Source organism: Myodes glareolus, chromosome 12 (assembly GCF_982192425.1).
Source record: "Myodes glareolus chromosome 12, mMyoGla1.1, whole genome shotgun sequence".
Classification (NCBI taxonomy): Eukaryota; Metazoa; Chordata; class Mammalia; order Rodentia; family Cricetidae; genus Myodes; species Myodes glareolus.
In genome coordinates, this window is record NC_142037.1 from 2,928,477 (window position 1) to 2,955,437 (window position 26,961).

Consider the following 26,961-nt stretch of genomic DNA (forward strand, 5'->3'; position numbering starts at 1 on the left):
GGTGACTTCACAGGGAATGCTCCCCCACCGAGGCTCAGTTTCGATGTCCTTCTTAGCAGTCTACACACACCAGCAGCATCTCCTCCTGTCACAAGCCCTGACTGCTGTTTTATCACTAGCAACGTGGCCTGCCTCTGAGTCGCCGAAGAAAGCAGAGGTAACACGGCAGCCCTGACCTACACAGTGTGATTTCTGTAAAAGCTGGAGGGAGGATGGACACTGGATGAGCCCCGAAGGTCACGAAGCTGCTCTGTCCAGCGTTTCCCACGCACACAGAGGTGAGGAAGGATAAAAGAGTGAGTCAGGAGCCTGAGGTGTGGCTAGGCATTGGATGGTTGGGGTGCGTTCAGAACGGTGTGGCTGAAGAAGAATCAATGTTTTTTAAATTAATTCTGATGTTTTGCTACTGAGAGTTTTTAATTAGTGTTTTCTTTCATGTTTTCCTTATCTTTTAACGGAGACTTCAGAATACTACCATGCAGTCTATTTTTATTTATTTTTTAGTTGGTGGGACTGGAAGGACTTGAATCAACTCGGTTTCCAATTTACTTAATTATAGTCAGGAATTTGTAGTTCTGTTTCTGACAGTCCAGTGGAGCTGGTTTTGGGAACGCTTTGGACTGTGGTCCAGAAGGGAAAAGGCTTCATGAACTCACATTAATATTAACAAGCGTATTGAGCTTGAAGGCAGCAGACCAGCTGATGAAGTAATGTGGCTTCCTCTTGTATCCTCTCTTCACATATTACAACCTACTCCAGAAATGCAAGTGTTTTGTGGAAATCTGAGTTTGGCTAAATTCTTCATTCCTTGTAAAAATTCTCCATAAAAGGGAGAATTGGTGTATAAAAGGGCTCAGTTTCTACTGCTAATTGTTTAGTTAGGTAATTGAAATGCAAACAAGGGCTCCAATCCTTGATCGTCTTTCCAACGTGGTGGCAAGCCAGGCCTAGATTTTGACTCTCATCCTAGGATTTTCGCAGGCACTTCATTTGTTAGGTTGGCATTGGAAACTCTTTTGAATTCTGTGTCCTGTTATTTCACTTGCTCCTTAAAAAAAAAAAATGCAACCGAGGAACCCAGTGTTCTTAGCCCAGTGAGTAGAGACACAAGACTTTAAGGGCAGGCGTCAGCCGCAGCTCTGTTTCTTCCCAGAATCATGTCCTTGTATTTTTACCCAGTTCAGACCTTCAGAGAGAGTTTTCTCTTCATCACAAAGAACCATCCGTCAAGATTTAAGAATGAGACTTGTGGAGATACAGGTTCCTGACAGTTTCTTAAGAGCGAGCTGCCTTTTAGAGGAAATTTCTCCTGCTATGTCAGATAGCGACCTTGGGTTTCAGGATGCGTGACAGGACCCTCCGTCCCGACCACGTTAATATTATTGTCTTACAGGTGGGAGAGATCACAATGGCTCCATGTGGGAACCACAGCGATGGGACTACAGAGTTTGTCCTGGCCGGCTTCCCGAACCTGAACAGCACAGGCGTGGAACTGTTTTCTGTGTTCTTTCTAATTTATCTGCTGACTCTAACAGGGAACGTGCTGATTGTGGGGGTAGTAGGCGCCGATCAGCGTCTGCAGACGCCCATGTATTTCTTCCTGGGTAACTTGTCCTGCCTAGAGATTCTGATCACGTCTGTCATCATTCCTAAGATGCTGAGCAATTTCCTCTCGAAACAGCACACCATTTCCTTTGCCGCGTGCATTGCTCAGTTTTATTTTTACTTCTTTCTTGGGGCCTCCGAGTTCCTACTGTTGGCGGTCATGTCTGTGGATCGCTACCTGGCCATCTGCCGTCCTCTGCATTACCCCTTGCTCATGAGTGGAGCTGTGTGCTTTCGCGTCGCCCTGGCCTGCTGGGTAGGGGGACTCCTCCCTGTGCTCGGCCCCACGGTGGCGGTGGCCTTGCTTCCATTTTGCAGACAGGGAGCTGTGGTGCAGCATTTCTTCTGCGACAGTGGCCCCTTGCTTCACCTGGCGTGCGCCAACACCACGAAACTGGAGGAGGCCGACTTTGTTCTCGCCTTTCTGGTCATTGTATCCTCTCTCGCCATCACCGCCGCGTCCTACGGCCGAATAGTCCTGGCTGTCCTGCGGATTCCTTCCGCTTCGGGCCGGCAGAAGGCCTTCTCCACCTGCAGCTCCCATCTGATGGTGGTCACCCTCTTCTACGGCAGTGCGGTTTTTCTCTACGTGCGGCCGTCCCAGAGCGGCTCCGTGGACGCTAACTGGTCAGTGACTGTGATAACCACGTTTGTGACGCCCCTGCTGAACCCGGTGATCTATGCCTTGCGCAACGATCGCGTCAAGGAAGCTTTGAAAGATATGTTCAGGAAAGTCAGAGTAGAGCTCTCTGAAAATTCCTTCCTTTCAGAAAGTTTGAGGAAGAAGACAGTGAGCTGAGATAAAGGGACTGAGTCCCGGATCCCTGCACCCTCTCTGTCAAGGAGCCGCACAGAGCATCAAAGACGCCCACTCTAAAGTTCCTTCTCAGGTAAAACTCTACCTTATGCCCAGGAATACCAGCGCACGCTATTTTTAATATTTTATTTTTATTTTATTTATGTGTCTGTGTGGGGGTGTGGGGCGTACACATGAGAGAGCAGGAATTAGATTCTCTGGTGGGCAGACACAGCGAGGGGCTGTGCTAAGTAATAAAGGTGGCCGACTCCCAAGACGGCTGGCTTCTTCCTTACCCTTCAGGCGCTCGGCTGACGGACTGTTACACAACAGTTATGGGCCAACTGGCTATTCTGTCTTTCATCTTTCTTCGAACTGATCAGCCCATTAGGGGAGGGACACTCTTTAGAGATTTTAGAGACCCTAGCCCTGTAGAAGAGACTGGGTTTTTTGTTTGTTTTTGTGCTTTTTGCTCTTTGGGTGTCCTCTCTTTCGCAGAAGGTCTTTTTGTTTGTGCGTCTGCAGCATGTGTGTGTTCCCAACCCCCGACAAACACCTTTCTTCACCTGACCCTGCCTGCTCCCATTTTCATAGCTGGGATTTCTCCACTGCTGTGTGTCCCACTTGAGAGATTTTTTTCCCCTGCCCTTTAATTCTTTAACTGGCAGAGAAAGTGAACCCGATCAAGACCCGCAGAGGCCATCGTGGGTGCTGGGAACCAAACTCGGATTCTCTGGACGAGACCATTGAGCCGTTTCTCCAGCCCAGCTCATACTGTTTGATATATCAAGATCCAATGGTGGTTTTGTCTCCCACCCATCAGCACAAACCTGGAGGGTTTGCCCGTCTGTGAGCTTGTCTGGGTGTGGAATCTGTTAAACACCCCTACGCAGACATCTAGGAATATCTGTGTATATCCTCTACTCAGAAGTTAAAGACCAACTACACTTTCAATAAAAGTTTCCAAATAATTGATGTAAAGCAATAATATTAGAATTATTATTATATCAAAAAGAGGCCTGAGGATGTAGCTTGATTGGTAAAGGGCTTGGTTAGTATGCATGAAGTTCTGGGTTTGAACCCTATCGCTTTGTAAACTAAATGTGATAATGTGTCTTTAACCCTGATACTTCGGAGGAATCAGAAGTTCAAGGTTACTGGAATATAGAAGACGACCCCATAAATGATGATGGTGATGATGATGATGATGATGATGAATAATGGCAGGAAAGATGACTCAGCAGGTTAAAGCTTGCCCTGTTTCCAGAGGACCTGAGTTCAAATCTCTAGTACGTATGTAAAAAGCCAGCTTGCCTGCAGCGCCTGCAGCTCCAGCTTTGGGAAGGAAGAGAGGTGGATCCAGTCAGCCTATGACAGTGGTGAGCTTCCAACCCAGTGAGAGATCCTGTCCCACGGTAATGAGATATGCAACATGCCGCTTTGTTTACGCATGGGAATGCATGTGCCACATACACACACACACACACACACACATACACACACATACACACACATACACACACATACACACACATACACACACATACACACATACACACACACACACACACACATACACACACATACACACACATACACACACACACACATACACACACACACACACACATACACACACACACACATACACACACATACACACACATACACACACATACACACACATACACACACACACACACACACACACATACACACACATACACACACATACACACACATACCACACGTCATGCACATCACCCTACACTCCTCATGCACACAATGGCATAGAAATGGCCTCCTGTCTTCATCTGCCTTTGTCTTGTTGTTTTGTTTTATTCTGTTCTTGTATGTATATACATGTATGCGCTTGTGTGTGTGAGAGGTGTGCATATGTGTTTCTGAGTGTGAGAGACAGGTCTTAGCTTCTGACCAATGTGCACACTAGTAGCTAAACTTCAGGTTGCAGACCCCTTGTTTTTTGTCTGTTTTTGGTTTTTTTGAGACAGGGTTTCTTTGTGTAACCTTGGCTGTCCTGATACTAACCCGGTAGACCAGGCTGGCCTCGAACTCACAGAGGTCCACCTGCCTCTGCCTCCCCGAGTGCTGGAATTTAAGGCGTGCGCCACCTCTGCCCAGCTTTGTACCCTGCTTTTGTTCATGTTCTAAGGATTCAAGTTCTCATACCTTCCCAGTAAGTGCTTTATCCACTAAGCAATCTCTTCAACCCGTTTTTTCCTGTGTGTTGTTAAATAATGGTGTCTCAAGGGATTTTTTTTCTCCCGACTTTATGTTCTCTTTAGGAATTTCCACTTACATCACAGCATATTGGTGATTGAGATACGTTTTCTCTAGGCCCAGTCTCTTACCTCAGACTCACAGTTTTGCTGTTAACCTAACTCCATGGAGATTTCTCCAACTCAGCCTGCTCAAGGCTGAAACCTTGACATATCCTCCTCCCTTTTCACTAACTTCAATTTCTACCTCAGTGCACGACCTGATAGCTTTATTATTGCACTAAGGCTTGTCCTCACTGCCTGGCCAGCCCAGCTCTGCTCTATGAGAGTGTGATGTTCTCTCTCTCTCTCTCTCTCTCTCCCTCCCTCCCTCCCTCCATTTCCGTGTGTGTGTGTGTGTGTGTGTGTGTGTGTGTGTGTGTGTGTGAGAGAGAGAGAGAGAGAGAGAGAAAGAGAGAGAGAGAGAGAGAGAGGTCTTTTTGTGTACCCTTGGTTGACCCAGAACTAACTCTGTAGACTAGGCTGGACTTGAACTTACACTCACATACCTATACACCCACAAACATAATCATATACATATCATTCAAAATAAATAAGTCAGAAAAAGACAACATTATTATACTTTCTATATTTTTTGGTTTTGTTTGTTTTTTTGTGACAAGGTTTCTCTGTGTAGCCCTGACTGTCCTAGACCTTGCTCTGTAGACCAGGTTGGCCTTGAACTCTTAGAGATATGACTGCCTCTACCTCCCAAATGCTGGTATTAAAGGTGTGGAGCATCACTGCCTGACCACATTTTCTACATTCTTACTGTCTCAATGCTAAACTCCATGAAAATGGAAAGACTTTCTCATCTCACCAATGTAATCAATCATTATTTGTTCATGAAAAATGTGGAATGTAAAAAATTAACTTAATTCTGATTTTGGTTTCAAGAAAATTTCAAAGAGCTGATCTCATTTGCTCTAAGTCTTTAAAATAAAACTGTGTATATGTGTGTAGTCTGCGTGAGTATATGCTGTATATATGAAGTACTTTTGGAGGCCAGAAGAGGGCACTGGGTCCCTGGGAGCTGGATTTACAGGTAGTTGTGAGCTGCTCAGGTCAGATCCTCCGGAAGAACAGCAAATGCTGTTAACTGCTGAGCCGTCTTTCCACCTTTTCCCAGATCTTAAAAAGCATTTTAGGACTGGGTGTATTGGTGTATAACTGTAATCCCAGGACTTAAGAGGCAGAGCTAAGAGGACTTTGAGTTTAAGGCCAGCCTGGGCCAGTGTGAGTTGAGGCTAGCCCTGTCTCAAATTATTGTGTATCAAGTATATAAGCTCAGTAGGGGAGTTCTGGTCTTATTTGATCCCCAGGACTGGAAACAAATAAAGAAGCAAGCAAGCAAGCAAAAAGCATTTAAACAAGTAGAGACATGTACAAGGCGGACACCGAAGAGTGAAAATGCGGTACCAAAGGCTGAAGAGAGCGTTTTGAGATGAGGGGCAGTTGCTGCTCTTGTTGAAGACATGAGCTGGGTTCTCAGCACCCATCCTCATAATCACCTCCAGCTTCCAGGGATCCAACACTCTCCTTTGGCCTCCATAGCCAACTGCATGCGTGTGACACACACACGCAAACATACATATGTAGAGGTTGTAGAGATGGTTCAGTGATTAAGAGAACACACTACTCTTCCGGAGGACCCAAGTTCAATTTCTAGCACAACCTCTCTAATTCCAGTTCTTCCGGCCTCCTCAGGTGTCTGTACAAACATGGTGCAGGTGCACATTACAGAGAAGCAGACATTCTCACAAAACAAAGCCAATAAATCTTAACACACATACACAAGTAAAAATAAAAGCTCAAAAAGTATTATCTTCCATATATGAAGCAGTCTGATGTGGGTAAATTACAGAAGGAACAGGGGTCAGGTTCAATTACAAAAGACATGGGAATCGAAAATAATGGCCATGACCCTGCTCAAACATATGCTTTTAAAGTAAATCCTAATGCCAGTGTAGAGAAAGGACAGGCGTGGAGAGAAGGAAAGCAGACCAGCTAGCTCCACTACTGCAGAAAACAACAAAGGCCAGGAATCTGGCACCTGAGATGCTGGGAAGAACTTTCTCTTACAAAACATTAAGATGTGCTATTTTGCTTGTTGTTTGGTTGGTTTTTTGCTAGGCGAGGCAGCATAATGGCCAGAGCATGAAGTCATTCAGGAAGCAACCTGATCTCATTTCATCCACACACAGCAAACACAGAGAGAGCAGGAAGTGGGGCCGAGGTATCACCCCCAGTGACATCTTTTCCATTTCCTAACGGTGGTCCCATAACTTTCCCAAACAGCCCCACCAACTCCAGACCAAGTGCTCAAATAACTTGTCTTACTCAAATCACAGCCCCATGCAAACTTTTCCTAGAACCCCACCTCAAACACAAATAGCACAAGATGAGCCCAGACAAAGCCTTCTTAAACAGCTCTTCGTGAAGGCTAAAGTGAGGGTTTGTTAGTTCTGGAGTCAACCGAGGGACACGCCCCTGGGAGGAACTGGGAAGCATTTCCAGGAAGGATTATCTGAGGAGAAGACTCTTCCAGAGCCCACATCACCTTGGGAAGGAGTCCCAGATGTTGAGGGGTCTGGGAAAAGGACAGATCTGCTTGCTTCCCTTCATTGCCTCTGGGTTGGTGAGTGTGACCGGATCTGCAGCTGCTGGCTCTCTTCTCAGACATGTGAACTCCAGGATCCTCGTGGTCCAACGAGGATAGAAAACCAGCAACTATCTGGGCCTCGTCCAGGCCTTTAGCACCAGACTGGGGCTGATAAGGCATCTAATTTGCTACTAAGTTCTTACCTTCTCCAGCATGTAGACAGCCGTTGTTGGATTTAGGCAGGATGTGTAGACTGGAAGAATTTGAACGTGTTTCTCGTCCTCCCCACTTTTCCATATATAACAGATTTATGAAACATTTTGGTATCTGACAAAACAGAAAAAAAAAATCTAAGGGATCTTGGCAGACTTTCTCAGACACTCCTGGCAATTCCTGTCAGTTCTTGGTCTTGGATAACTGTTGATGCTTGCTTAGCTAGGTTCAAAGGAATGGTCATCGGTCTTTGTGAAACTTTCTGTCTGCTTCCACAATCGTCTTTAAAACACTGTCAGAGCCAGACCAAGATGGTGTCTGTCTGTAATCTCGGCACCCAGGAACCAAAGTTATACGGTAAGGCCCTGTCTCAAATAAAGCAAAGCAAAACGATAACAACAACAACTAAAGAAAAATCTGAAGAGATGTCTCTGTGTTCAGAGGACCCTGGTTTGTTTCCTAGCGCCCACAGGGTGGCTTGCAGCCATATGGAAGGACAGTTCCAGGAGCTCCAACACAGTCCAGCACCCTCTCGTGTCCCCCAAGAGCATTTCATGCTGTGGTGTATACACAGGCCGTCAAAAGACTCATCCCCCTAAAATAAGATAAAGACTAGAAAACCCAAACGAAATAATCTGGCTCCATGAATAGAGAGGCCACTTAAGATCATCCTCTGCCCCTTGACTGTGGGAGAAGAGTGGCCATGGAACAAGAGGGAACTAATTCCACGTCCTCCTATCTATACGTTTCTCTGTTAGGACACCCTGGCCCTGGGCTTCTCAAGTGGAGTCAAGTGGAGTCTGACAGGCTCTGCTCACAATAGTTCCAGTCAGGAAGTTCTTAAAGACTTTCAACCACAAACTTCCAAAAGCTTGCTCTGGGGAATTTTAGCATGTTCTTCATTTCTGGTTTTCATTTGACATAAAGTACAAAGGAAGCCAAGAGAGGCATCTGCACCAACGATGCCAAAGGGAGTCTTCTGTTACTTATTTAGTAGGTGTGGTGCATTTGCCTTTTCCTTGGGAGTTCCACTTGGGAGGCAGTTCCTGGCCATGCAGGGCTATGCAGTGAGACCCAGTCTCAAAAACGAAAAGAAAAGATAAACTTACTTTTTAAAGACTAAAAGGAACTTTCGAAAGTTATCCTCACCCGCTTGGTTCACATAGTGAGCTCCAGGACATACATACACATACATACATACATACACACACACACACACACACACACACACACATATATATATATACATATATATATGTGTGTATATATATATATATATATATATATATATATATATATAGAGAGAGAGAGAGAGAGAGAGAGAGAGAGAGAGCTCTGTCTCAAAACCCAGCTTCCAGACCAACAAATCAAAGCCTCACCATTCTTGTGCTGGGCAAGGCTGCCTAGATCTCAGCCTCCACAATGTTGTCCTGAAAGATCCTGACCACACTGGTCATTGGCTTTTCCCTATGATTTTTTCTTTGGCAGTTTTAATTGTTTTGTTTTCTATTTTATTTTGTGTGAGACAAGAAAAGTAAGAAAAACCTAGAACTTCTCAAAAAAAAAAAGATTAAGCAAGCTGTGACAGTTTTATGTTAAGACTCAGGCTAGAATGATCTGAGAGCCCCAACTGAGAAGATATCCTGTGGTGGTTTGAAAGGGAGGGGCACCGTTAGGCGGTGTGGCCTCGCTGGAGGAAGTGTGAGGTGTCATATGCTCAAGCTATGCCCAAGTAGCACACAGTTCACTTCCTGTCTCTCAACTCCTTCTCCAGCACCACGTCTGCCTGCATGCTGCCCGTGCCTGTTGCTATGACGATGAAGGATGGAACCTCTGAAACTATAAGTCAGCAGTGTGGCCTCATTGGAGGAAGCATGAGGTGTCGTATGCTCAAGCTATGCCCCAAGTAGCACACGGTTCACTTCCTATCTCTCAGCTCCTTCTCCAGAACCACGTCTGCCTGCATGCTGCCCGTGCTTGTTGCAATGACGATGAAGGATGGAACCTCTGAAACTATAAGTCAGCCCCAACTAAATGTTTTCCTTTATAAGAGTTGCCATGGTTATGGTGTCTCTTCACAGTAATACAAACACTAGCAAGACTGGCCTGTGAGTAAGTCTGTGGTGATTGTTTGATGATGGATGTGGAAGGGTGGTACTGTTACAGGGAGCTCCCTAGATGACCATTCAGAAAGAGTTTGAGCCAACTGAAAGTCTTTTTTCCAGCCGTCTGGGACTGTATGCAGAGTTTGGGACTTAAGTGTAGACACGAGTGTACAGGGCACAGGATTTTTGAAAGCAAAAACCATGTCCTGGCATCTGGCTTAGCAACTGCAGGGGCAGGGTGGAGGGGTGTGTGTGTTGGAGGGGAGTGGGGGTGGGGTGGAGGGGTACTTCTCAGAAGGAAGTTGTTTAATAAAAGCATCTTGACCTCAGGGTTCCAGAATAGAGCTGGATAGTTTTAGATGGATTTCTCCATCAAGGAGATCAAGTTCTAGATAAACCTGAGACAGCCTCAAGACGACTATAAGATGGAGGAACCTCTGCACCGTCTTGCCTCATTACAGCACCACCTGTGGGCAGAAGGCCCTGGGTACTGTAAGGAAGCAGATGGAGCAAGCCAGGAAGCAGAATTCCTCCTTCCCCTCCCCCCAATCAGTTTCAATCTGAGGTTCCTGTCACGAATTAGGTTGGTATGATAAGTAACCAGGCTAGCTCAAGAGTAACAGGAATTCTTTAATGGTTAAAGAGGGGAAACTTACACTACAAGAATGGGAGTTCCGAAATCCTATAGGTCCAGAGGTCACTGCGAAGAGAGGGTGCGCACCTGCATCTCCAGGTTTTCCTACCTGGGCTCTAGGTGGCCACACCCTAACTAGATGTGATTGGTTGAAACTATCAGTTGATAGTTTCCCATCATCTCTCCCTTTTGTCCAAACAAGATCGATCCAAACCCAATACAACTATATACAATAGGAACAGATACCAAATATAAAATTACAAACAGTAAACAAATTAAGCAAGGAACACATGATCAAAGTTTTACTAAACATTCTATTTCAAGGAGTCTAAATAATGTCTTGAAATTAAGTTTGGCTAAATCTTGAGGAAGATAACTACAATTATCTAATCTTCAACTCCATAAAAGATCTGAGAAGAGAAGCAATATTACTTGATTAAACAGGAAGTACAACCGAGAAACTTCCAAATTGTGCAACAAATGACAGAGACAACTGACTATCTGGTCAATCACCCAAAGTCTCATTTGCAATGTTGAAGCAACCAACTTTGGTTAAGGCCTAATAGAACTGACAGACTACATTAAAAGTAGTTTAATACTTTTCAAAACTATCTTACCCTGTCTTGGCAGGATATGACAGTCCTGCCTTATCCATTTACGGATACTCTGTATCTCTGTCAGTGGCTGAGGTATGGGCATTTCTTTACCCAAAGGCCAGTTCTGCCAAGAAGAAAGTCTCCAGGTGGAGTGTCTTTGGTGCTCAACATTCTCTCAGGAATAGATCAGTGTTGCCAGGAGTGATTGTGTCTCATAACCACGGAACTCTAAATTAGATTAAAGGCCATATTCTACAGCTCTTTAAAGAGGTTGAAGACTATCTATCTATACTGAATATAATCTCTATGTATCTAAAGAACCTGATTAGCCTAAATATAAATATGACAAACATAGATGATTATTGATCTATATAATTCTCAATACCTATCTAACTTAAAGACAACAAAAAACTGTGCAATAAATGAGAACAATGACCTTTAAATGTAAACAATGTATAAGTATCTTGATCAGAGGTAGTGATGTACTCTGCAATATGGTAAATATATATGTCAATATATAAGCAATGTTTCAAACAGAGGTAGAAGCACACATGCATACAATATTCAATATAATTTAACTTTGTATCAATATACAAGAATCGATACCAACATAATTGTCTAAAAACAATAATTCACAAGTACCAATCTATTGTCCCATCATTCAATTTCCAATTTTCCCTTTTTTCCCCTAAGAAGATCCCTAAGCCTATAAAATTCCTCCCCCATCCCTCAACCATATACCAATTATAACCAACCCCTAAATGATGTCCCTTAGCCTGAGGGCAAACTCTCCTGGGAGAGGGGACATTGTCCTCTAAAATTGTTTCCAGCTGTCATGGGAGTGACATTCTTCCTAGGGGGTCCTGTTAAAGTAAACGACGGTTAAATTCCAAGATTAATATTTGGTCTGGTAAAATTGCAAATAGTCTCTGAGTGTTTTGTGGAGGTCTGGCCAGAATGTTGTAAAAGATGTGCACCATTTCCACTAACCAAGTCGGAACCGTCTTGTGCAGCTGGTACCCAAAACAGGTCTTGTAGTAGGGCTATCAGCATCATGACGTCATACCACCAGGTGGAGTTGTTGTTGTGGGGCCCCATCTTCTTCCTGGAAACCTCAAAGATTACTGCAGGGAAATTTATTGTTTATTATGGAAAACTTAAGCATGACATATATATATATATATATATTCAATGAAAGGTATGATAAAGACAAAAACAGATATGAGGAAAGGCAAAGAAAAGTTTATAAATTATTTTTTCCTTCTGTCCCACATCATGGCTCTTGACATGAGACAGAAACCCTGGTTTTTCTCTTAACAAGTTCCTGCCTCTTTCTCCACATTGACATTTTTATTAATGCCAACTGTTTTTTAATTATTATTTTTTTAAAAATAATAACAGAAAAACGTTTCAAGGAAGAAGTCTCATAATCTGACGACCTTCTAAAATACATTAAACTAAATATGAATTTCTGTTAACACACAAAAAAAGACTCAGAAAAAAATAAACAGAAAGAAAAAGGAAAGAGGAAGCGGCTGGGGCAGTGAGAACACACTGGGTGAGGCGGCAAGGCTCGTTAGCGGGCACACTGGTGAAGCGCAGCAATCCCCGCTGGCAGCGCTCACATCTGTCTGGAAGACCGCAGCATTTGACCGGTCAGCTCTCTGGGGCAGCCGTTCCTACCTCGAGTTCCTGCCCTTTCCCTCAATGGTAAACTATAAACTGTGAGATGAAATAAACCCTTTCTCCCCAACGTTTGGCCATGGAGGTTTGGAAGGGGAATGACACACATGGGCTCCTTTGTTTGAGTGACTGGTTCCCAGTTGGTGACCTGTTTAGGAAGAATTAGCAACTGTGGGCTTGTTGGAGGAAGTGTGTCATTCGGAGTGAGTTCTGAGATTTCAAAAGCCCACTCCAGGCCCAGTCTTGTGACTTCTCTCTGCCTGTAACTTACAGATCAGATAGGAACTCAGTCCTCCAGCACCATGTCTGTCTGTCTGTGTGTCTGCATGCGCGCGCGCTTCAGACTAAACTGTCTGAAACCGTACGCAAGCACCCAGTTAAATGCTTAGTTCTTTAAGTTGCCTTGGTCATGGTGTCTCTTCAAGCAACGAACAGTTAAGATACATATATATCACAGATACATGAACCTCAGCTAAGACACAAGCTCTTCGGGCAGCCAGACCCAAAGCTAATTAGGCTACAGGCGGCACTTCCTGTGTGACCGGGATACCAGCTGACAGCAGCCTGGGCTTCCCAACTTCCCCCACATCTTCTAAGTCACATGTTGACAAAACTTCCTCGCAGTGTAAGACCACGCTTCTCCCCTGACAGACCCACACGACAGCCACCTTTCCCTTTTCCTTTGGAGCCCACCATTCTGCCTGGCAGATCTATCTGGTATTTCTCTTGAGTCCAAGACTTTACACCAACTGGCTTCAGGAAATAAACCCATTATCCACAGTGACCAGCCCAGAAAGTCACACAATCAGCGCCAGTCTAGGAGGGGTAACGTTGATCACAAAGCAAACAAACAAACGCCAGCCCTAGAGGATGGAGACTTGACTAACGACCAATGACCGCTCCGGTTACAACTGAGGACCGACGAGGGAAAGGCAAATCTTAAACACGTCGGGTGCCTTCATCAGTTTAGCGCCTGCAGCGTGGTGCGCCCTTCGCCTGCAGTCCCAGCAGACCGGGAGCCTCTCTCCGGTCTGCTAACAAGTTCTCAGCCCTCGCCTGCAGATACGCCTACTAGAGATGAGTCTTGCTGGACCACGTTCTGAATGATTTTTGTGTCTTGTTTAGAGGACGATTGCTTATTTCCACACTAGGATTAAAGTACTTCAAAATAAAAATGTAGAGGAGCATGGAAGCCAAATCAACAAGCAAAAATGTTATAAAATATTCTTTGATTCCCTGCTAGGAGTCAAGTTCTTTCCGCAAACCTAGGATGCTCACACACACTTGAACAAAGGGAGACGGAGCCCGAAGTAAACTGAGCTCCGATAGGAGAATGTGGGCATTTGATAAAGACACTGGCAGGATTCCTAAGGATAGGAATGGCTGGATGTCCATAGGCTCTGTTGCTGAAAAGCGTGTTTGTTTTGGCAGACAAATGTGAGGTCCGTGGTTATCGCCCTGGCTTCTTTGCAAAGCTGTTTTAGTCGTTTAAAAATTCTCTTAAATATGTAATAGATAACCAGTAAAGGAGAATAAATCAGTCCATGCTGAGAATGGAAATGTGTCCACCAAACTGACCAGGTGAGGGCGGGGGAACACATTCTAGGAAAAGAGGAGTCGAGAATGTGCCGACCAGAGGATGGTGAGAGGGGAGAAGGAAGGGCAGTTTTGACCAACACTGATTTTGCCTAAAGCCGCTCTCTGAAAAGTGTAACAATAAAGAGAAGAATGGGCACAATCTTCGAACGAGCGCACTAGGACCTTAAATAACTAAGTAATTAGTCTTAAAGAATGAGGACAGCAGCATCGTGTATTTACACAAGACAGGACGTCACGAATAGCTATGAAGTTTTTTAAAAGTAAAAGTATAGTTTTGTTCTTGTTTACCAGGTTGGACAAACAAGGATTCGAAGAAACTTTATAACGCAAATCTTATTTTATTTTTTAACAGCGAAGATGTGACAGTGTGTCCTTATGGAAAGGATGAAATTGTTCTCCAATGCATCGATCGCTCCTTCACCGCAGAAAAGGAGGCTAAGGGTTTGCCGCACTTGCTGCACTCAGACAGGGGGAGTGTAAGCCAAGCCGTGGTCCTTCCGGGAGTCGGTGCCCTCGTGTCCTGCAGCTCCCGTGAACACTGCCCGAGTCCTTTCTGTGCACTTGAGGGAGGCACCGCTTCCCCTTCTGAGGGCGGCTCTACTCAAAGCAGAACATTTCAGGAACTAACATGGCGGGAGATTCTCTGCCCTTTGCTCCACCCTGCAGACCAACAGGGTGGCAAACGTATCTATAAGAAGACGAGTTGGAAATCAAAGTGCAGGTGAGGGCTCCATAGCTCAGGGGTTAGAGCACTGGTCTTGTAAACCAGGGGTCGCGAGTTCAAATCTCGCTGGGGCCTTCCGATTTTTTTTCCCGTCTGCAGGGACGGCCCTAGAGAAGCTGCCGTCCGGGGCTTCTGCGCCTCGCTCGACACCGGAAGCTCCTCGGCGACCCGTCCCGGCCCCTTGCGAGGCCGGCGTTTGGCTTTGCAGCGGGAACCAGCGCTCGTCCTTCCAGCAGAGGGCGCTCCGGTGCCGTCCAGGCCATTACGTAAGGCGGGTGTGAGCCTTGAGGTTGAAGTACAGAGGTAGTCAGCCGGCGGCTCGTTGGTCTAGGGGTATGATTCTCGCTTAGGGTGCGAGAGGTCCCGGGTTCAAATCCCGGACGAGCCCTGTTTTTGGGTGGTCGACGAAAGTCAATGATTAAAGCTGAAGAACGTTTTTCTTTTCCGGGAAGGCAGTGGGCGCGGGCCTCTCGGAAGACACCGCCGGCTTCTCTAACTCGTGCAGTGGGTTCCCGTCCGGTTCTCTCGTTTCTCTGTCACCCCTTTCTTTCTTTAGACGGTGAACCCGGGCCTGTCTCTCTCAGTCGCGGCTGTCGCCTTCGTCCCCCGCTCCGTTCTCCATCCTACAGAACAGCCGTGTGTCCTCTCAGACAAGAGAAAAAGGAATATTCTGTTTTGATCTTCTGCGTGGATAGTCTCAACTCCCGACGCTCTCCACCCCCAGTTCCATCCTAGCTATGCGGTTTTTTTTTTTTTTGCCGCTTTTCAAATACAGGAACCTAAATATTTTTCTTTCCTAGATTATAATCCCGTCAGATATTTACATGACTTTATTTCTGTGTTCAAATGTCACCGTTTAGAGACACCTTTTTGTGAGCACTCCTTCCAAAGTAGCCCTAGCGGTCACTGCGCCCTGATTTTTCTTTACAACACTCATGTTTCATATTGCGGTCCATTTCCTCCATTAGCCTCCCCCGAGCCCCTGTCTCGTCCTCCCCTCTCTCTTTGGGTAAAGACGCAGGAGACAAAGATTTTATTACGCTGAATGTTGTAATCCTCACACTTAGCAGTGTCCATGACAACGCAGTAGGTGATTAGTGATGGTGAACACTCTGCTCCCGGTTATATCTCCTGCATTTATCTTTGTTTTTCACACGTGCAGGCTGGAGTAGGGGCCGATCTTTTCCAGCTCTGCTCTAAGCACCGTTCGTGTTTGCATCACTCTGATATCGGAGGTTAGCGCTATTACTGCCTCCACTTTCCCGATGGGGCATCGCGGCCGGTCTTCGGCCCGGCACTGCCTCCCAGCCGGCGTTTGTGGTCTCACGGTCTCCGGTTGTTTAGGTGCCCCCTCTGGACGGTATTGTGATTATTCACCTTTCTGTAGTCCTTACCAAACAGGACACTGCAGGTAAGGGCTCGAAATGTGTTGTGTTCCTTCCAGCAGGTTGACTTTGAGAGACAAAACATTCACGGACCCCTGTGAGGGTGTCTTAGTATTTTGTATTACAAAAGACAAGATTGAGGACGTGAGCACGAAACATCCGGGGGAGGAAAGGAAGAGTTTTTCATTTCTACTCGCTGGTGTCACAAAACAGATGGCAGCGGTGGGATTCGAACCCACGCCCCCGAAGAGACTGGAGCCTTAATCCAGCGCCTTAGACCGCTCGGCCACGCTACCGACGATGCTGTGTGCTGTATTCTCTGTACTTCTCCTTTCCTCCGTCCACGGCGCACACGTTCCGGTTTTTTTTAGGTGTCTCCCCTTTTTTTCCTGGTTTGCTCAGCTTTCACCTTTTTTTTCTTCTTCAAGCTAACAACCCGACAATGTTAGAAAGATCGGCGACCCCGAGCGAGGAGCGCAGCTCTGCGGGCACACGCCGCCCCCTCGGCGCGTCCACGTAGACTCTCCTCCCGCATCTCTCCTGCATCACATGTGCAGGTTGGAGTAGGGCTCGATCTTTCCCAACTCTGAAATCTCCGGCCTCATTCTGAAAACAGGTAGAGCCCGGGTTATCGCTTCTCTCCGGAAGGATTCAGGGTTTCGGGGTTCCGAGCCTCAGAATTGGGTGAGGAGGCGGCAGTGACTCATTTCGTCCTCTAGGCGGCGCCCCACGCCTATAGATAGTGAAGGAAAACCCGAAAAGGTGGCCGGACGGCTGGCTGGCTAAAGGTTATGGCCCTCGTCAGTGTTCGAGGAGTTCCAGGTCCTCCTCTCAGAGTTGGTCCTTTCCCCAGCAAACCCGAACGTTTATTGAAGTGAAACAAAATCACATTAACTAGAACAGTCTGGTTTAGTACAACCAGACTGAACACCATTATGTACCCATGGATTTCATCTTTAGGTAAACTCCCTTCCTGTGGATTAATAGGGAAGGTAAATACCAGACGCTGCCACCCGCCGTTTATACACACTCTAAAGGGTCATTACGCTACAATCACTCGCCATTTCTCTTTTGCAGTTTACGGAAAATGCTTTCAGAACTTCCTTAGAGAAGCGAGTTTTATATCAAGGATTTCACGCAGCCCTCTGATTTCCTCAAGTGTCATCGCTGACTTCCGGGGCAGCAAAAGGGAGGTGTCTTGCTACAGGCATCCTGGGCAGAGTCGCTCCTCCGGCACACATTTCTCACCACTCACCGCTGGGGTTTCTGAAGCTGGGGTAGCGCTCCCTGGTGTGCTTAGGGGTGCCAGTGGAACTAAAGATGCTACCAAGTTACTCTTCAGGCCAATGGGATGTGGTATCCAATTCACCCTCCTTGAAACTATACCCTCCTCCTCTGTGCTTGCCTTCCCTAGCTGACTTCTAGGTTCAACCCTCAAACCAGCTTAGTTTGTCTTTGAGACTGTGCCGCTTCCTAAACCACGGAAATGCTGGGCCACGTCTGTTCCAGGTGCTGAATCAACCTGGATCCTAAGCCTTGTGGGCAAAGAAGGAACTGCCCCGAGTCTTCCAGGAAGTCCCTGAAGGGGTCTGTGTCTTAGTAGCCTACTAACTACTTTTTGCTCATTCTGCCTGTGCAGGAAAGGAGTGGAATTTGCCAGGAAGGAGCTGTACTGCTTCCCAGGTGGTCGTGTGTGTGTGTGTGTGTGTGTGTGTGTGTGTGTGTGTGTGTATGTGTGTGTGTGTGAGAGAGAGAGAGAGACAGAGACAGAGACGTGTGTGTGAGTGAATGTAGGTACACGTGTGGGGGGGGTGCACGTGTGCATGTGTGTATATTACTTATTAAGGTAGATTGTATTTCACAGACAGGAAGGGAGAACAGCACAGGGCTTCCCAGATGTGTGTGTGTGTGTGTGTGTGTGTGTGACTGAGTGAGTGTAGGTACACATGGGGGGGGTGCACGTGTACATGTGTGTATACTACTTATTAAGGTAGATTGCATTCCACAGACAGGAAGGGAGAACAGCACAGAGCTAACAGCTATAATCAGAATCTCCTAAGGAGTTGTCAACAAATAACGTGGGGAATTGATTCAGAGGCACAATAATAAACATAAGGCCTTTTGGAGTAGGAGATCAACATGCTTCTCTCTTTTTCTTTCTCATGTTATGATTTTTATGATTCTTTTAAAAATGCTGCAAGATCCCCAGCAGCAGTAGGCAACAGAAATGCTGTAGGTCCCAAATGGTGGCAGCGGGCCATGTGGCAGGCAGCGGGCCCTGGGAGCAGCCAGTCCCAGGCAGAGACGGCTGCTGGTCCCCGAGCAATGGCTGGTCCCAGGCAGGGAGACACATGGCAGGCGGGCAGGAGACAGAGACATGGATAGACACGACATTCAGAGTGAGGTTGACTATTTATTCAGGGGGTTATGGAGGGGGAAGGGAGAAGGGGAAGAGAGAGAGAGAGAGAGAGAGAGAGAGAGAAGAGGAAAAAGAGACAGAGAAGGGGGGAGGCGGAAAAGTGGGGAGAGAGGCAGAAGCGAAGCTGCCTCTCCAAGAGGAAGACGGAAAAGAGAGTGAGTTCAGGTCAGAAGCTGAAGATCAGCCTGCCTCAGCGGATGGGGGAGGGAGTGGGCGTGGCTTGTTTCTTAAAGAGACAGAAAAACCATTTCAATGAGCATACAATGCTGTAGGAGTTCATCAAAGTAAGGTTATATTAAAGCCTTTTGGATGGCTCACCCGGTGAAGCTGCTGCCGCTGGGCCTGATGACCTCAGTGTTGTCCTGGAGACTCACATAGCAGGAGAAAAGAACCCTTGCAAGTTGTCCCCTTATCTCTACACGGTCACTGTGGCACAGGCACTGCCCTCTCACACACTAAATAAATGCAGAAGGTTTGAAAATCATAAAATGGGCGGGAAAGATGGTTCAGTGGTTAAGAGAGTTTGCTGCTCTTCCAAAGGATCTGAATTTGGTTCCTAGTACCCATTACAGGTGGCTCACAACTGCCTGTAACTCCATCTCCAGGGGATCTGATATCTTTTTGGGCACCAGTGCCCATGTGAGCGCACGCGCGCACACACACACACACTTCATAAACTTTAAATCCTGGTATGGTGGTATATGTCTTTAACCCCAGCATGTAAGATGCAGAGACAGGTGGATCTCTGTGAAATTGAGGCCAGTCTGGTAAATATTTCTGATGTCCTCACACCTTACAATATCAAGCTCCAGGCCAGTCAGGTATATAGACTGTCTAAAATAAAAGTAAAAATTAATACAAATATGAGAAATTCTTACAAATTAAAATAGTGCACGTCCAGGCCCTTAGATCAGTCATCCACATGCTCCTCACACAGTTAGCATTTATGGAGCTCAGGATCTTAGCATCAGGTAGTGGGACAGGAACCAGTTGGAATGATTCCCAAGTGACCCTAGTGGGGTGCGTATGAGCACAGAGAGATTTTCGTTTGTTTGTTTTGTTTAAAACATGTCTGGATTTCCCAGAGCTGTGATGATTATTCTAGTCGCCTTTCCCAGGGATTTTTATCTTATTTCCTGGTCCAAAGAAGACAGATCTTAGGAGCACACAAAAGGGAAGAATGCCCTGGGGCTACAGGGAGGGAAGGTAACTTTAATGCTCTTTGCCCACAGAGCAGAGCATGCAGAAGGCTTGGGTGAATGCCCCGGCTGCTGGTACAGATGAAAAGCCAGGCATGACTTGATCAAAGCAACTGTTGGGGCTGAACATTGAAGGGACTGTCCTACCTTCGAAGGGAGACTTCGGGCAATTTCTCATCAGCTGGTCATTACAGGAACCCGAGGAAAATCTTAAGATAAGAAATGCCTGCCCCTCCCATGGAAGGAGCTTGTGTGCACATCCCCCGGGCTCTAACTGCCAAACCTAGGTTGACCGCCTCCAATTCGGATCACCCTCTGTCCAAGGTCCAGAGCAGACTGCTCTTGGGTGTTTACGGGCCCCATGCTGTCTCCTTACTTGAATAAGAGGGAGAACGAGGCAGTGGAAAAGAGTTTAAACAGAGCCCAGGAGTTGGGGCCTCTAAGGAGGTGTCCCTTCAACCACGCAACCAATTCCCCAAGCTGCTTCCCAGACCCTGCTTTTGGGTCTGGCACCCCTCGCTGTCTCCATTCTTCCTCTTTGCTTGTTTCCAGGAAAGACGGGCAGGCGCGTAACACCTCAGCACTCCTTCAGTGGGTAGCTAGGCAAATGAGGTCAGCCTGTGCCTGCATTTAAATCAAGCTCAGCACCTTGGTATGTAAAAGCAGAGCGGAGCCTAGCTGTCACACTATTTTTTTTCCCTACCACTCCTGTTTTAGACACAGACATGGAAACCCCAGAAAGTGGCAAGACTTTCTCATCCTAACATAGGTAGTTGTGCCACAAAAGGCACAAAATGTGACGCTCTTTGCCCATTTGCCCACCCCATAAACATGTTATGATCTTAGAAGCAGTGGACACTGTGCTAGAGATGAATGTACGGCTCTCTTCTGTAGACGTGCAGTTTGCGGAGAGGAGGCAGACACCGTGTGGCAGGGCGCTCGCAGGAAGCTCCCTTCCAGCAGAGGGGCGGACGAGTGTCTCATTCCTGGTTCGCCAGCTCGGTCCCAAGGCAGTGGTCTTGACGTAGCAGAGTCAGGCCGTGCAGCCCGTGTTCCCTATCCGGTGGACGGCTTTCATTTCTGTGGATGAGAACCGTCCTAGAAAAGATGCCGTTTACCAGTTGTGGAGGTTTTTCTTGGGAGAGGGCGCTAGGGTGCAGGAAGCTTACCTACGGAGGCTGTGAGGTGCAGAGTAAGTCTCAGGCTTTTGTGTCCATAATTTGCAGCCAAGACATTCTTAGACATGAATTTTGCATAAAAACTGCCTCCTCTTAATAGAATGTATGTTATATGAAAGTAGAAGGAGCGGCCGTTTGGTGAGAGGAAGGAGATTAGGACACACGGGTAAGGGAGGAGACTGGTGTGTGTGGTAGAGTGCATGGATATCTATGTATAAAAACGTCACAATGGAAATAGTACTTTGAACAATAATTAAAAATTAATAATACCCTTTCCCCATGCTGTTTTAAATCTAGAAAAGCCAGAAAACCCTAGTTGTAGGAGTGGCTGAGAACTGGTGCTGAGGGCATTGGTCTTTCTGATTACACTTTTAAGTGTCCCATGCTTTCACATGGACATCCATGCATTTCAGTTTAATGTAAATTGAGCGTGATGGGCCCTTAGCCCTTCTTATGGCATGGTCTCCATCCCAGGGGCAGTAGCCACTGAGCTATCCCTCCAGTCCCAGACTGGGCAAATTTTTAAACAACACTGGGATTCGTTAGACAGAAAGAGAAGGAAGCCTAGTTTTCCATGCTAACTCAGAGCACCCTACGTAAAACTGCATAGTGCCCATCTTCTAAACACCGAGTCTATTTATTTTTAGTTGTCAATCTGCATCTACCAGATGTAAACTCCACAAGAGCAAGAATTTAAACTTTAAACATAAATATCCACAAATATATACAAAAATGAGAAAGGATAATGGATCCCACTATACTCATTGTGTAAGTTATTTTTGTTTCTGTGCCAAGACACTATGACCAAGGCAACCTTCAGAAGAAAGAGTGTGTTGGGGACTTAGAGTTTCAGGACCTTAGAGTCTGTGACATCGTGGTGGGGACATAGCAGCAGGCAAGCAGGCAATGGAGCTCACACAGAGGCAGAGATGAGAGAGACAGAGAGAGAAAGAGAGCTGGGAATGGTGCCCACTACTAGTGACACACCTCCTAATCCTTCCCAAACAGTTCCACCAACTGGGTGGTGTAGGAGGGCCTTCTTTCTATGTGTTGCTTGTATTGGTTAATGAATAAAGAAACTGCTTTGGCCTGATAGATCAGAACTTAGGTAGGTGGGGAAGACAGACCTGAATTTTGGGAGAAAGAAAGCAGAGTCGGAGAGATGCCATGGATCCTCTGCCTGAGATGGATGCTGGTTAGAATCTTTCCTGGTAAGCCACTGCCACGTGGCAATATACAAACTGATAGAAATGGGTTAAATGAAGATGTGAGAGTTAGCCAATAAGAGGTTAGAGATAATGGGCCAAGAAGTAACTTAACTAATACAATTTCTGTGTGGTTATTTCAGGGCTAAGTTAACTGGGTGGCCGGGAAGAACAAGTGGCCTGCTCCCATACAACAATTGGTGCCCAGTGTGGGGTTAAATCCACTTAAAAACCTGAGAGAGCTTAATTTTAAATACACACAAACAGAGTTTGACACAGCTTTTTGCTGTTTACTGGTGACTTGCTGCAGCTCCTTTAAGAGAGACTTTCCTGACTCATTGGGGAAAAAAAGCCGTGCTGTTTTAAAGGCTGCCTTTCTGGGCTATGCTGTTAGTGCGACCTCGGTCTCTTGCGAGAGACAGAGATTTGGATGGGGTTTGTGAGTGAAGTGCTATGGCTGGCTTGGTGACAACGTGGACTTGCTGTGTGCCCGGAAGTGGGGCAATGCACGCGGCTCAGAGGCACAAGCGGCTCCTTCATGCTAAACTGTGCAGAGCGTGGGCAGAAACTACTGTATTTATCATAATAATAGCGCAGCTGAAGTTTTAAACTGGACAGGCAAACAGGCAGTACTGTATTGGACCTTTAGTAATATTGCAGCTTAGATTCTTAAGTGCTTATGAGGCTATAGGGGCCATTTTCATTCAAATGACCACATTTACCTTCCTAAAACTAACATCACAGACTGGAGTATATCTCAGTGGCAAAGGAAGTGGTCAGTGTGTACAATGCTCTTAATCTTTAGCCCCAACCCCAGCAGACTCTTTTTCTCTCTCTCTCTCCTCCCCCTCTCTTTCTCTTCCTCTTTCACACACATATGCTTAAACATTTGCATAAACACACTAACACGCTCTCACACACAAATAATCTCACATAATACACACATTCACAGACATCACACACATTTACAGTCACACATACAGATACATACAATCACATACACATTCACACAATGTCACACATACATGTTTTCACTTATATACACATTGAACTTCACATACGTTTAGTCATACGCACACATGTACACTTACACAATCACACACACATTCTCACACCCATACATCCACACATTCAGACACACATATACGCATACACTTACGCATGTTCATTCACACACTCGAGCTAAAGGCTCAGTGTCAGAGCAAGCCTAAACCAAGCGCTGTTGCCTCTCTCTGCATCCATTCAGTAGATTTCCTGAGGTGGAGAGGGGCAGTTTTTCCTCTTCTCTCAGTATCTGAAAGCACTTGCCTTAGTGAGTTCTCATTCACTAATTTCCATGTGGAAGCTGATGGGTGATTTGTGTTTTGCTGGTTTTAACACCTGATGTGTTTTAAAAACTCAGCAGAATCTGGGAACTATTACTACACTCTTCAGAAGCTAGGACTTCAGCTAGTGAATGTTCAGTCAAGAGAACTGATCTTACCCAGCCCAAGATGCCATCTAGGAATAAAATGTGCGGACACAGGAGTCTGGCAGGATGAAGCTATGCTTTGGTTTTATGTCTCTATCAAGACCTGTCTGGAACTTACATCCCTACTAATGGAGTAAAAATATCAGCTCTTTCACAGATTATAGTGAGGACTGATTGATAACGGATGCTGGACAGTGCTGTGGCTGGCATACATCAGAATGAAATTCTTTCAAAGGTTCCCCCACCGTTTAATGAGAACCTCTCCAGGACTGCCTCCCCTGTCTGTATCACATTGAAGGCAAAGCCTCTTCCTCCCCAAAGGCACCCAAGCACACTGTTCCCCGCACCCTCCCTTTCTGATCCTTCCTCCTTTGCCCTCCCCACAGTTGGCTCCTTACCAGTTCTTGTCTGGGGACTGAGAGACGCAAAGGATTTCCTCACATAGATGATTAAAAGGGCATGTTACCTGTGAGAGCAAGAGCAAGGAGGGCAGGTGAGAGGGGCTCGCACAGACTGGAGGAGAATCCACAGGGGAAGGGATCTGAAAGAGCAGATTACAGTTGGCAGTGGACCTGGGTGGAAAGGAAGCAGTTGAGCAATAGGAACAGGGCTTTCTAAGGGCAGCGGGGTGTGCGTGGCCAGTGCGATCTTAAGTAGCAGAAAGGGATAATGCATCCTGGTCGTCTCTCATTCCCTATGCTCCTTCCTGTTCCCTTTGCTTACAAGGAGTTGAAGTCAGAGATGTGAAGGGGCTCTTGCCCTTGATGGTGCTAATGGTGATTGTCTTCTTGCTGCTCGTGCTCTGGGAAAACGAGCTGACCGGGGACGTCATGCTGACATCCATAGAGCATTTGCACGTAGACTACCCTCAGAACACGGTCCCCCGGCGGTACTGCAACTATATGATCCTGCAGAGAGTCATCCGGGAACCCGACCACACGTGCACAAAGCTGCACGTCTTCATCCACGAGAGGCCGCAGAAAATCAACAGCGTCTGCACGTCCTCCAAGAAGAAGAGCTGCCCAAACTACTCGGAGGTTTTCTGCTTCCAGAGTGAGACGAGATTCAGAATGACAGTCTGTCAGCTCATTGACGACGGCACCAAATACCCTGCTTGTAGGTACCACATCTCCCCTATAGAGGGGTTCATCCTTGTCACCTGTGATGACTTAGGACCGGTTAATTTTCAGGGGTATGTTGAATGACTTGCCAGCTCACAGAGGGTGTGAACTTCTCTCTGGTTAACCTGAACTGTGGATACAGTGTAAGGCTGTGAGAGGAATATCGAGGGGTGGGGGTCCTTCTAGTGTGGATGAAGTGCAGCCATTGCTTCTGTGTCAATAAAAACATATTTGATGAATTAAACCACAAACCACACACGTGTTTAGTCTTTGCTCCTTGTCTTTGAGTCATTTGCTGGGAATCAGCAGGAGTCTGAGGAAGGACTGGGACTAAGAGTGAGAGTCACTTAGTTGGGACACTCAAGGACCACTGGCCACACCAAACAACCAAACCCCAATGATTAATCTACATAAGCAAGTCAACATCCTAAAGTATCAAAACCATGGCAACATTCTTTTTGTGTAAAATATCTTTATCTCAAATATCCAGTGTGACAGGACAGGATGGGGTGGAAGGGGGATGGGAGTTTATCAGCACCATACTGGGAGAATCAGATCATGTTGCTTCAAATTTTATTTTGTGCAGGAACGATTATATGCCATGAATTTTTTTTTGGGGGGGGGAAGACGTTTGAGACAGGGTTTCTCTGTAGCTTTGGAGCCTGTTCTGGAACTAACTCTTGTAGACCAGGCTGGACTCAAACTCACAGAGATCCGCTTGCCTCTGCCTCCCAAGTGCTGAGATTAAAGGCGTGAGCCACCACTGCCCTGCCTACACCATTAATTTTTAATTATGTTTTTATTTATTCTTTAAGGATTTTATATTATGTTTGTTTGTTTAAGACAGCATCTTATTTTGTAGCCCTGAGTGGCCTGGAATTCACTATGTAGGACACACTGGCCTCAAGCTCACCAAGATCTGCCCACCTCTGCCTCCCAAGGATTGGGCTTAAAGGCATGCACCACAATGCCTGGCTCATGTAATATATTTTTATTCCCCTCCTCAGCTCTTTTCTGGTTCCTTCTGATGTCCTTGCCTAGCCCTCAATACCGAGTGATCAGCCCTGAAACTATATAGACACAAACAGCAAAAATGACTTAGCAGGATATAAATAAAATAGTTTAGCTTATATATAGTTTATATATATGCAACAGTAATTACAAAAGAAAAAGAGACTATCAATTTGAGAATGAGGGAACAAGGGAGGGGCATGGGAGGGGCTGAAGGAAAGGGAAGAAAGGGGAAAGTGACATAATTCTGTTTTAATTAAAAATTAATTTAAAATATCAGCTTCATGTTCTTTGTCTCTCAAAAAAATAAAACAAAACAAAAACCCAAACCATGGCGTCTGATTCAGGCTGGTCAGTTATTGCCAAGCCTGAGGCCTGTCCTGAGGTACGGCTGTTAACCCAGTGCCTCCATTAAAGAAAGCCAATTTTTCCTCTTCCATCACCTGTCAATTAGTAGATTATTTGTGTGTGTGGCACATTTATGCGATGCCCATAGAGATGAAAAGGGACACCTGACTCCCTAACACTGGAGTGACAGTTGTGAGACTCTGTGAGTTCTGAGAACTGAACCTCGCTCTCTGCTGGTGGAGAAAGTGTTAATGACTTTGGAGCCATCTCTCCAGACCTCAGTTTATTTTTGAAAGGAAAAGCAGTTGCAGTCACTTCTTAGGGACTTTTCTCCTCTAATATACATACTCTAAATTTCTTGTCTGAGAAACTTATACATATTACATTGTGTTTTGATCAAATCCACCCAACTCCCTCTCCTCCAGCTCCTCTCCTACCCTACATCTCCACCCACAACTTCATTCTTTCCTTTTTGACCCAGAGCTTACTTTCCTGTGTACCTCAGACTTTACTGGGCATCTGAGTGACCCTGAGTTTGGAACCACCCATCCGAGCCTGAACCCGTGGGCTCCCAAGGTCAGCAATGTGTGGGACGGCCCCTCCACCGCTGACTGTTAAGAGGACAAGGATGCCAAGCTGCTGTGGGTTCATGGTTGCCATAGCCAACCTGTGCATAGAAGATGGTATTTGGTGGCCCCTCTCCCTATCATATGGCTCCTAGACTCTTTCTGACTCCTTTTCACAATGTTGAGTGATAGAAATGTCTTGCCTAGAGAAGAGCAGTCCTT

The 26,961-nt window shown here is 46.1% G+C and overlaps 2 protein-coding genes and 3 non-coding genes across 10 annotated transcripts in view; 4 read left to right on the forward strand and 1 right to left on the reverse strand.

The window, feature by feature from the left end:
* Positions 1 to 9,596, forward strand: part of Or6s1 (olfactory receptor family 6 subfamily S member 1) — a 35,960-nt gene extending 26,364 nt beyond the window's left edge. For 2 of the 6 annotated variants that reach the window (XM_085698447.2, XM_048435606.3), the window contains 2 exons: positions 120 to 278; positions 1,394 to 5,642. In XM_085698447.2, coding sequence (XP_085554573.1) covers positions 1,409 to 2,404 — 996 coding nt within the window. In that variant the 5' untranslated portion in view covers positions 120 to 278; positions 1,394 to 1,408 and the 3' untranslated portion in view covers positions 2,405 to 5,642. Of the gene's footprint in view, positions 1 to 119; positions 279 to 895; positions 5,643 to 9,269 lie in introns of those variants that run through there. The other 4 variants (XR_015739365.1, XR_015004791.2, XR_015739366.1 and 1 more) reach the window with 4 other exon arrangements.
* Positions 9,597 to 14,838: 5,242 nt separating this feature from the next.
* On the forward strand, positions 14,839 to 14,911 carry Trnat-ugu (transfer RNA threonine (anticodon UGU)). The gene has a single exon. It is a non-coding gene; the product is annotated as a tRNA-Thr (tRNA).
* A 241-nt stretch (positions 14,912 to 15,152) lies between these two features.
* Trnap-agg (transfer RNA proline (anticodon AGG)) lies at positions 15,153 to 15,224 on the forward strand. Its single transcript has one exon. It is a non-coding gene; the product is annotated as a tRNA-Pro (tRNA).
* A 1,211-nt stretch (positions 15,225 to 16,435) lies between these two features.
* Positions 16,436 to 16,517, reverse strand: Trnal-aag (transfer RNA leucine (anticodon AAG)). Its single transcript has one exon. It is a non-coding gene; the product is annotated as a tRNA-Leu (tRNA).
* Positions 16,518 to 24,046: 7,529 nt separating this feature from the next.
* On the forward strand, positions 24,047 to 25,035 carry Rnase12 (ribonuclease A family member 12 (inactive)). The gene is made up of 2 exons (XM_048435570.3): positions 24,047 to 24,186; positions 24,420 to 25,035. Exons 1-2 carry the CDS (start codon positions 24,153 to 24,155, stop codon positions 24,896 to 24,898), a joined length of 513 nt encoding a protein of 170 aa, XP_048291527.2. The 5' UTR covers positions 24,047 to 24,152; the 3' UTR covers positions 24,899 to 25,035.
* Positions 25,036 to 26,961: the final 1,926 nt, after the last annotated feature.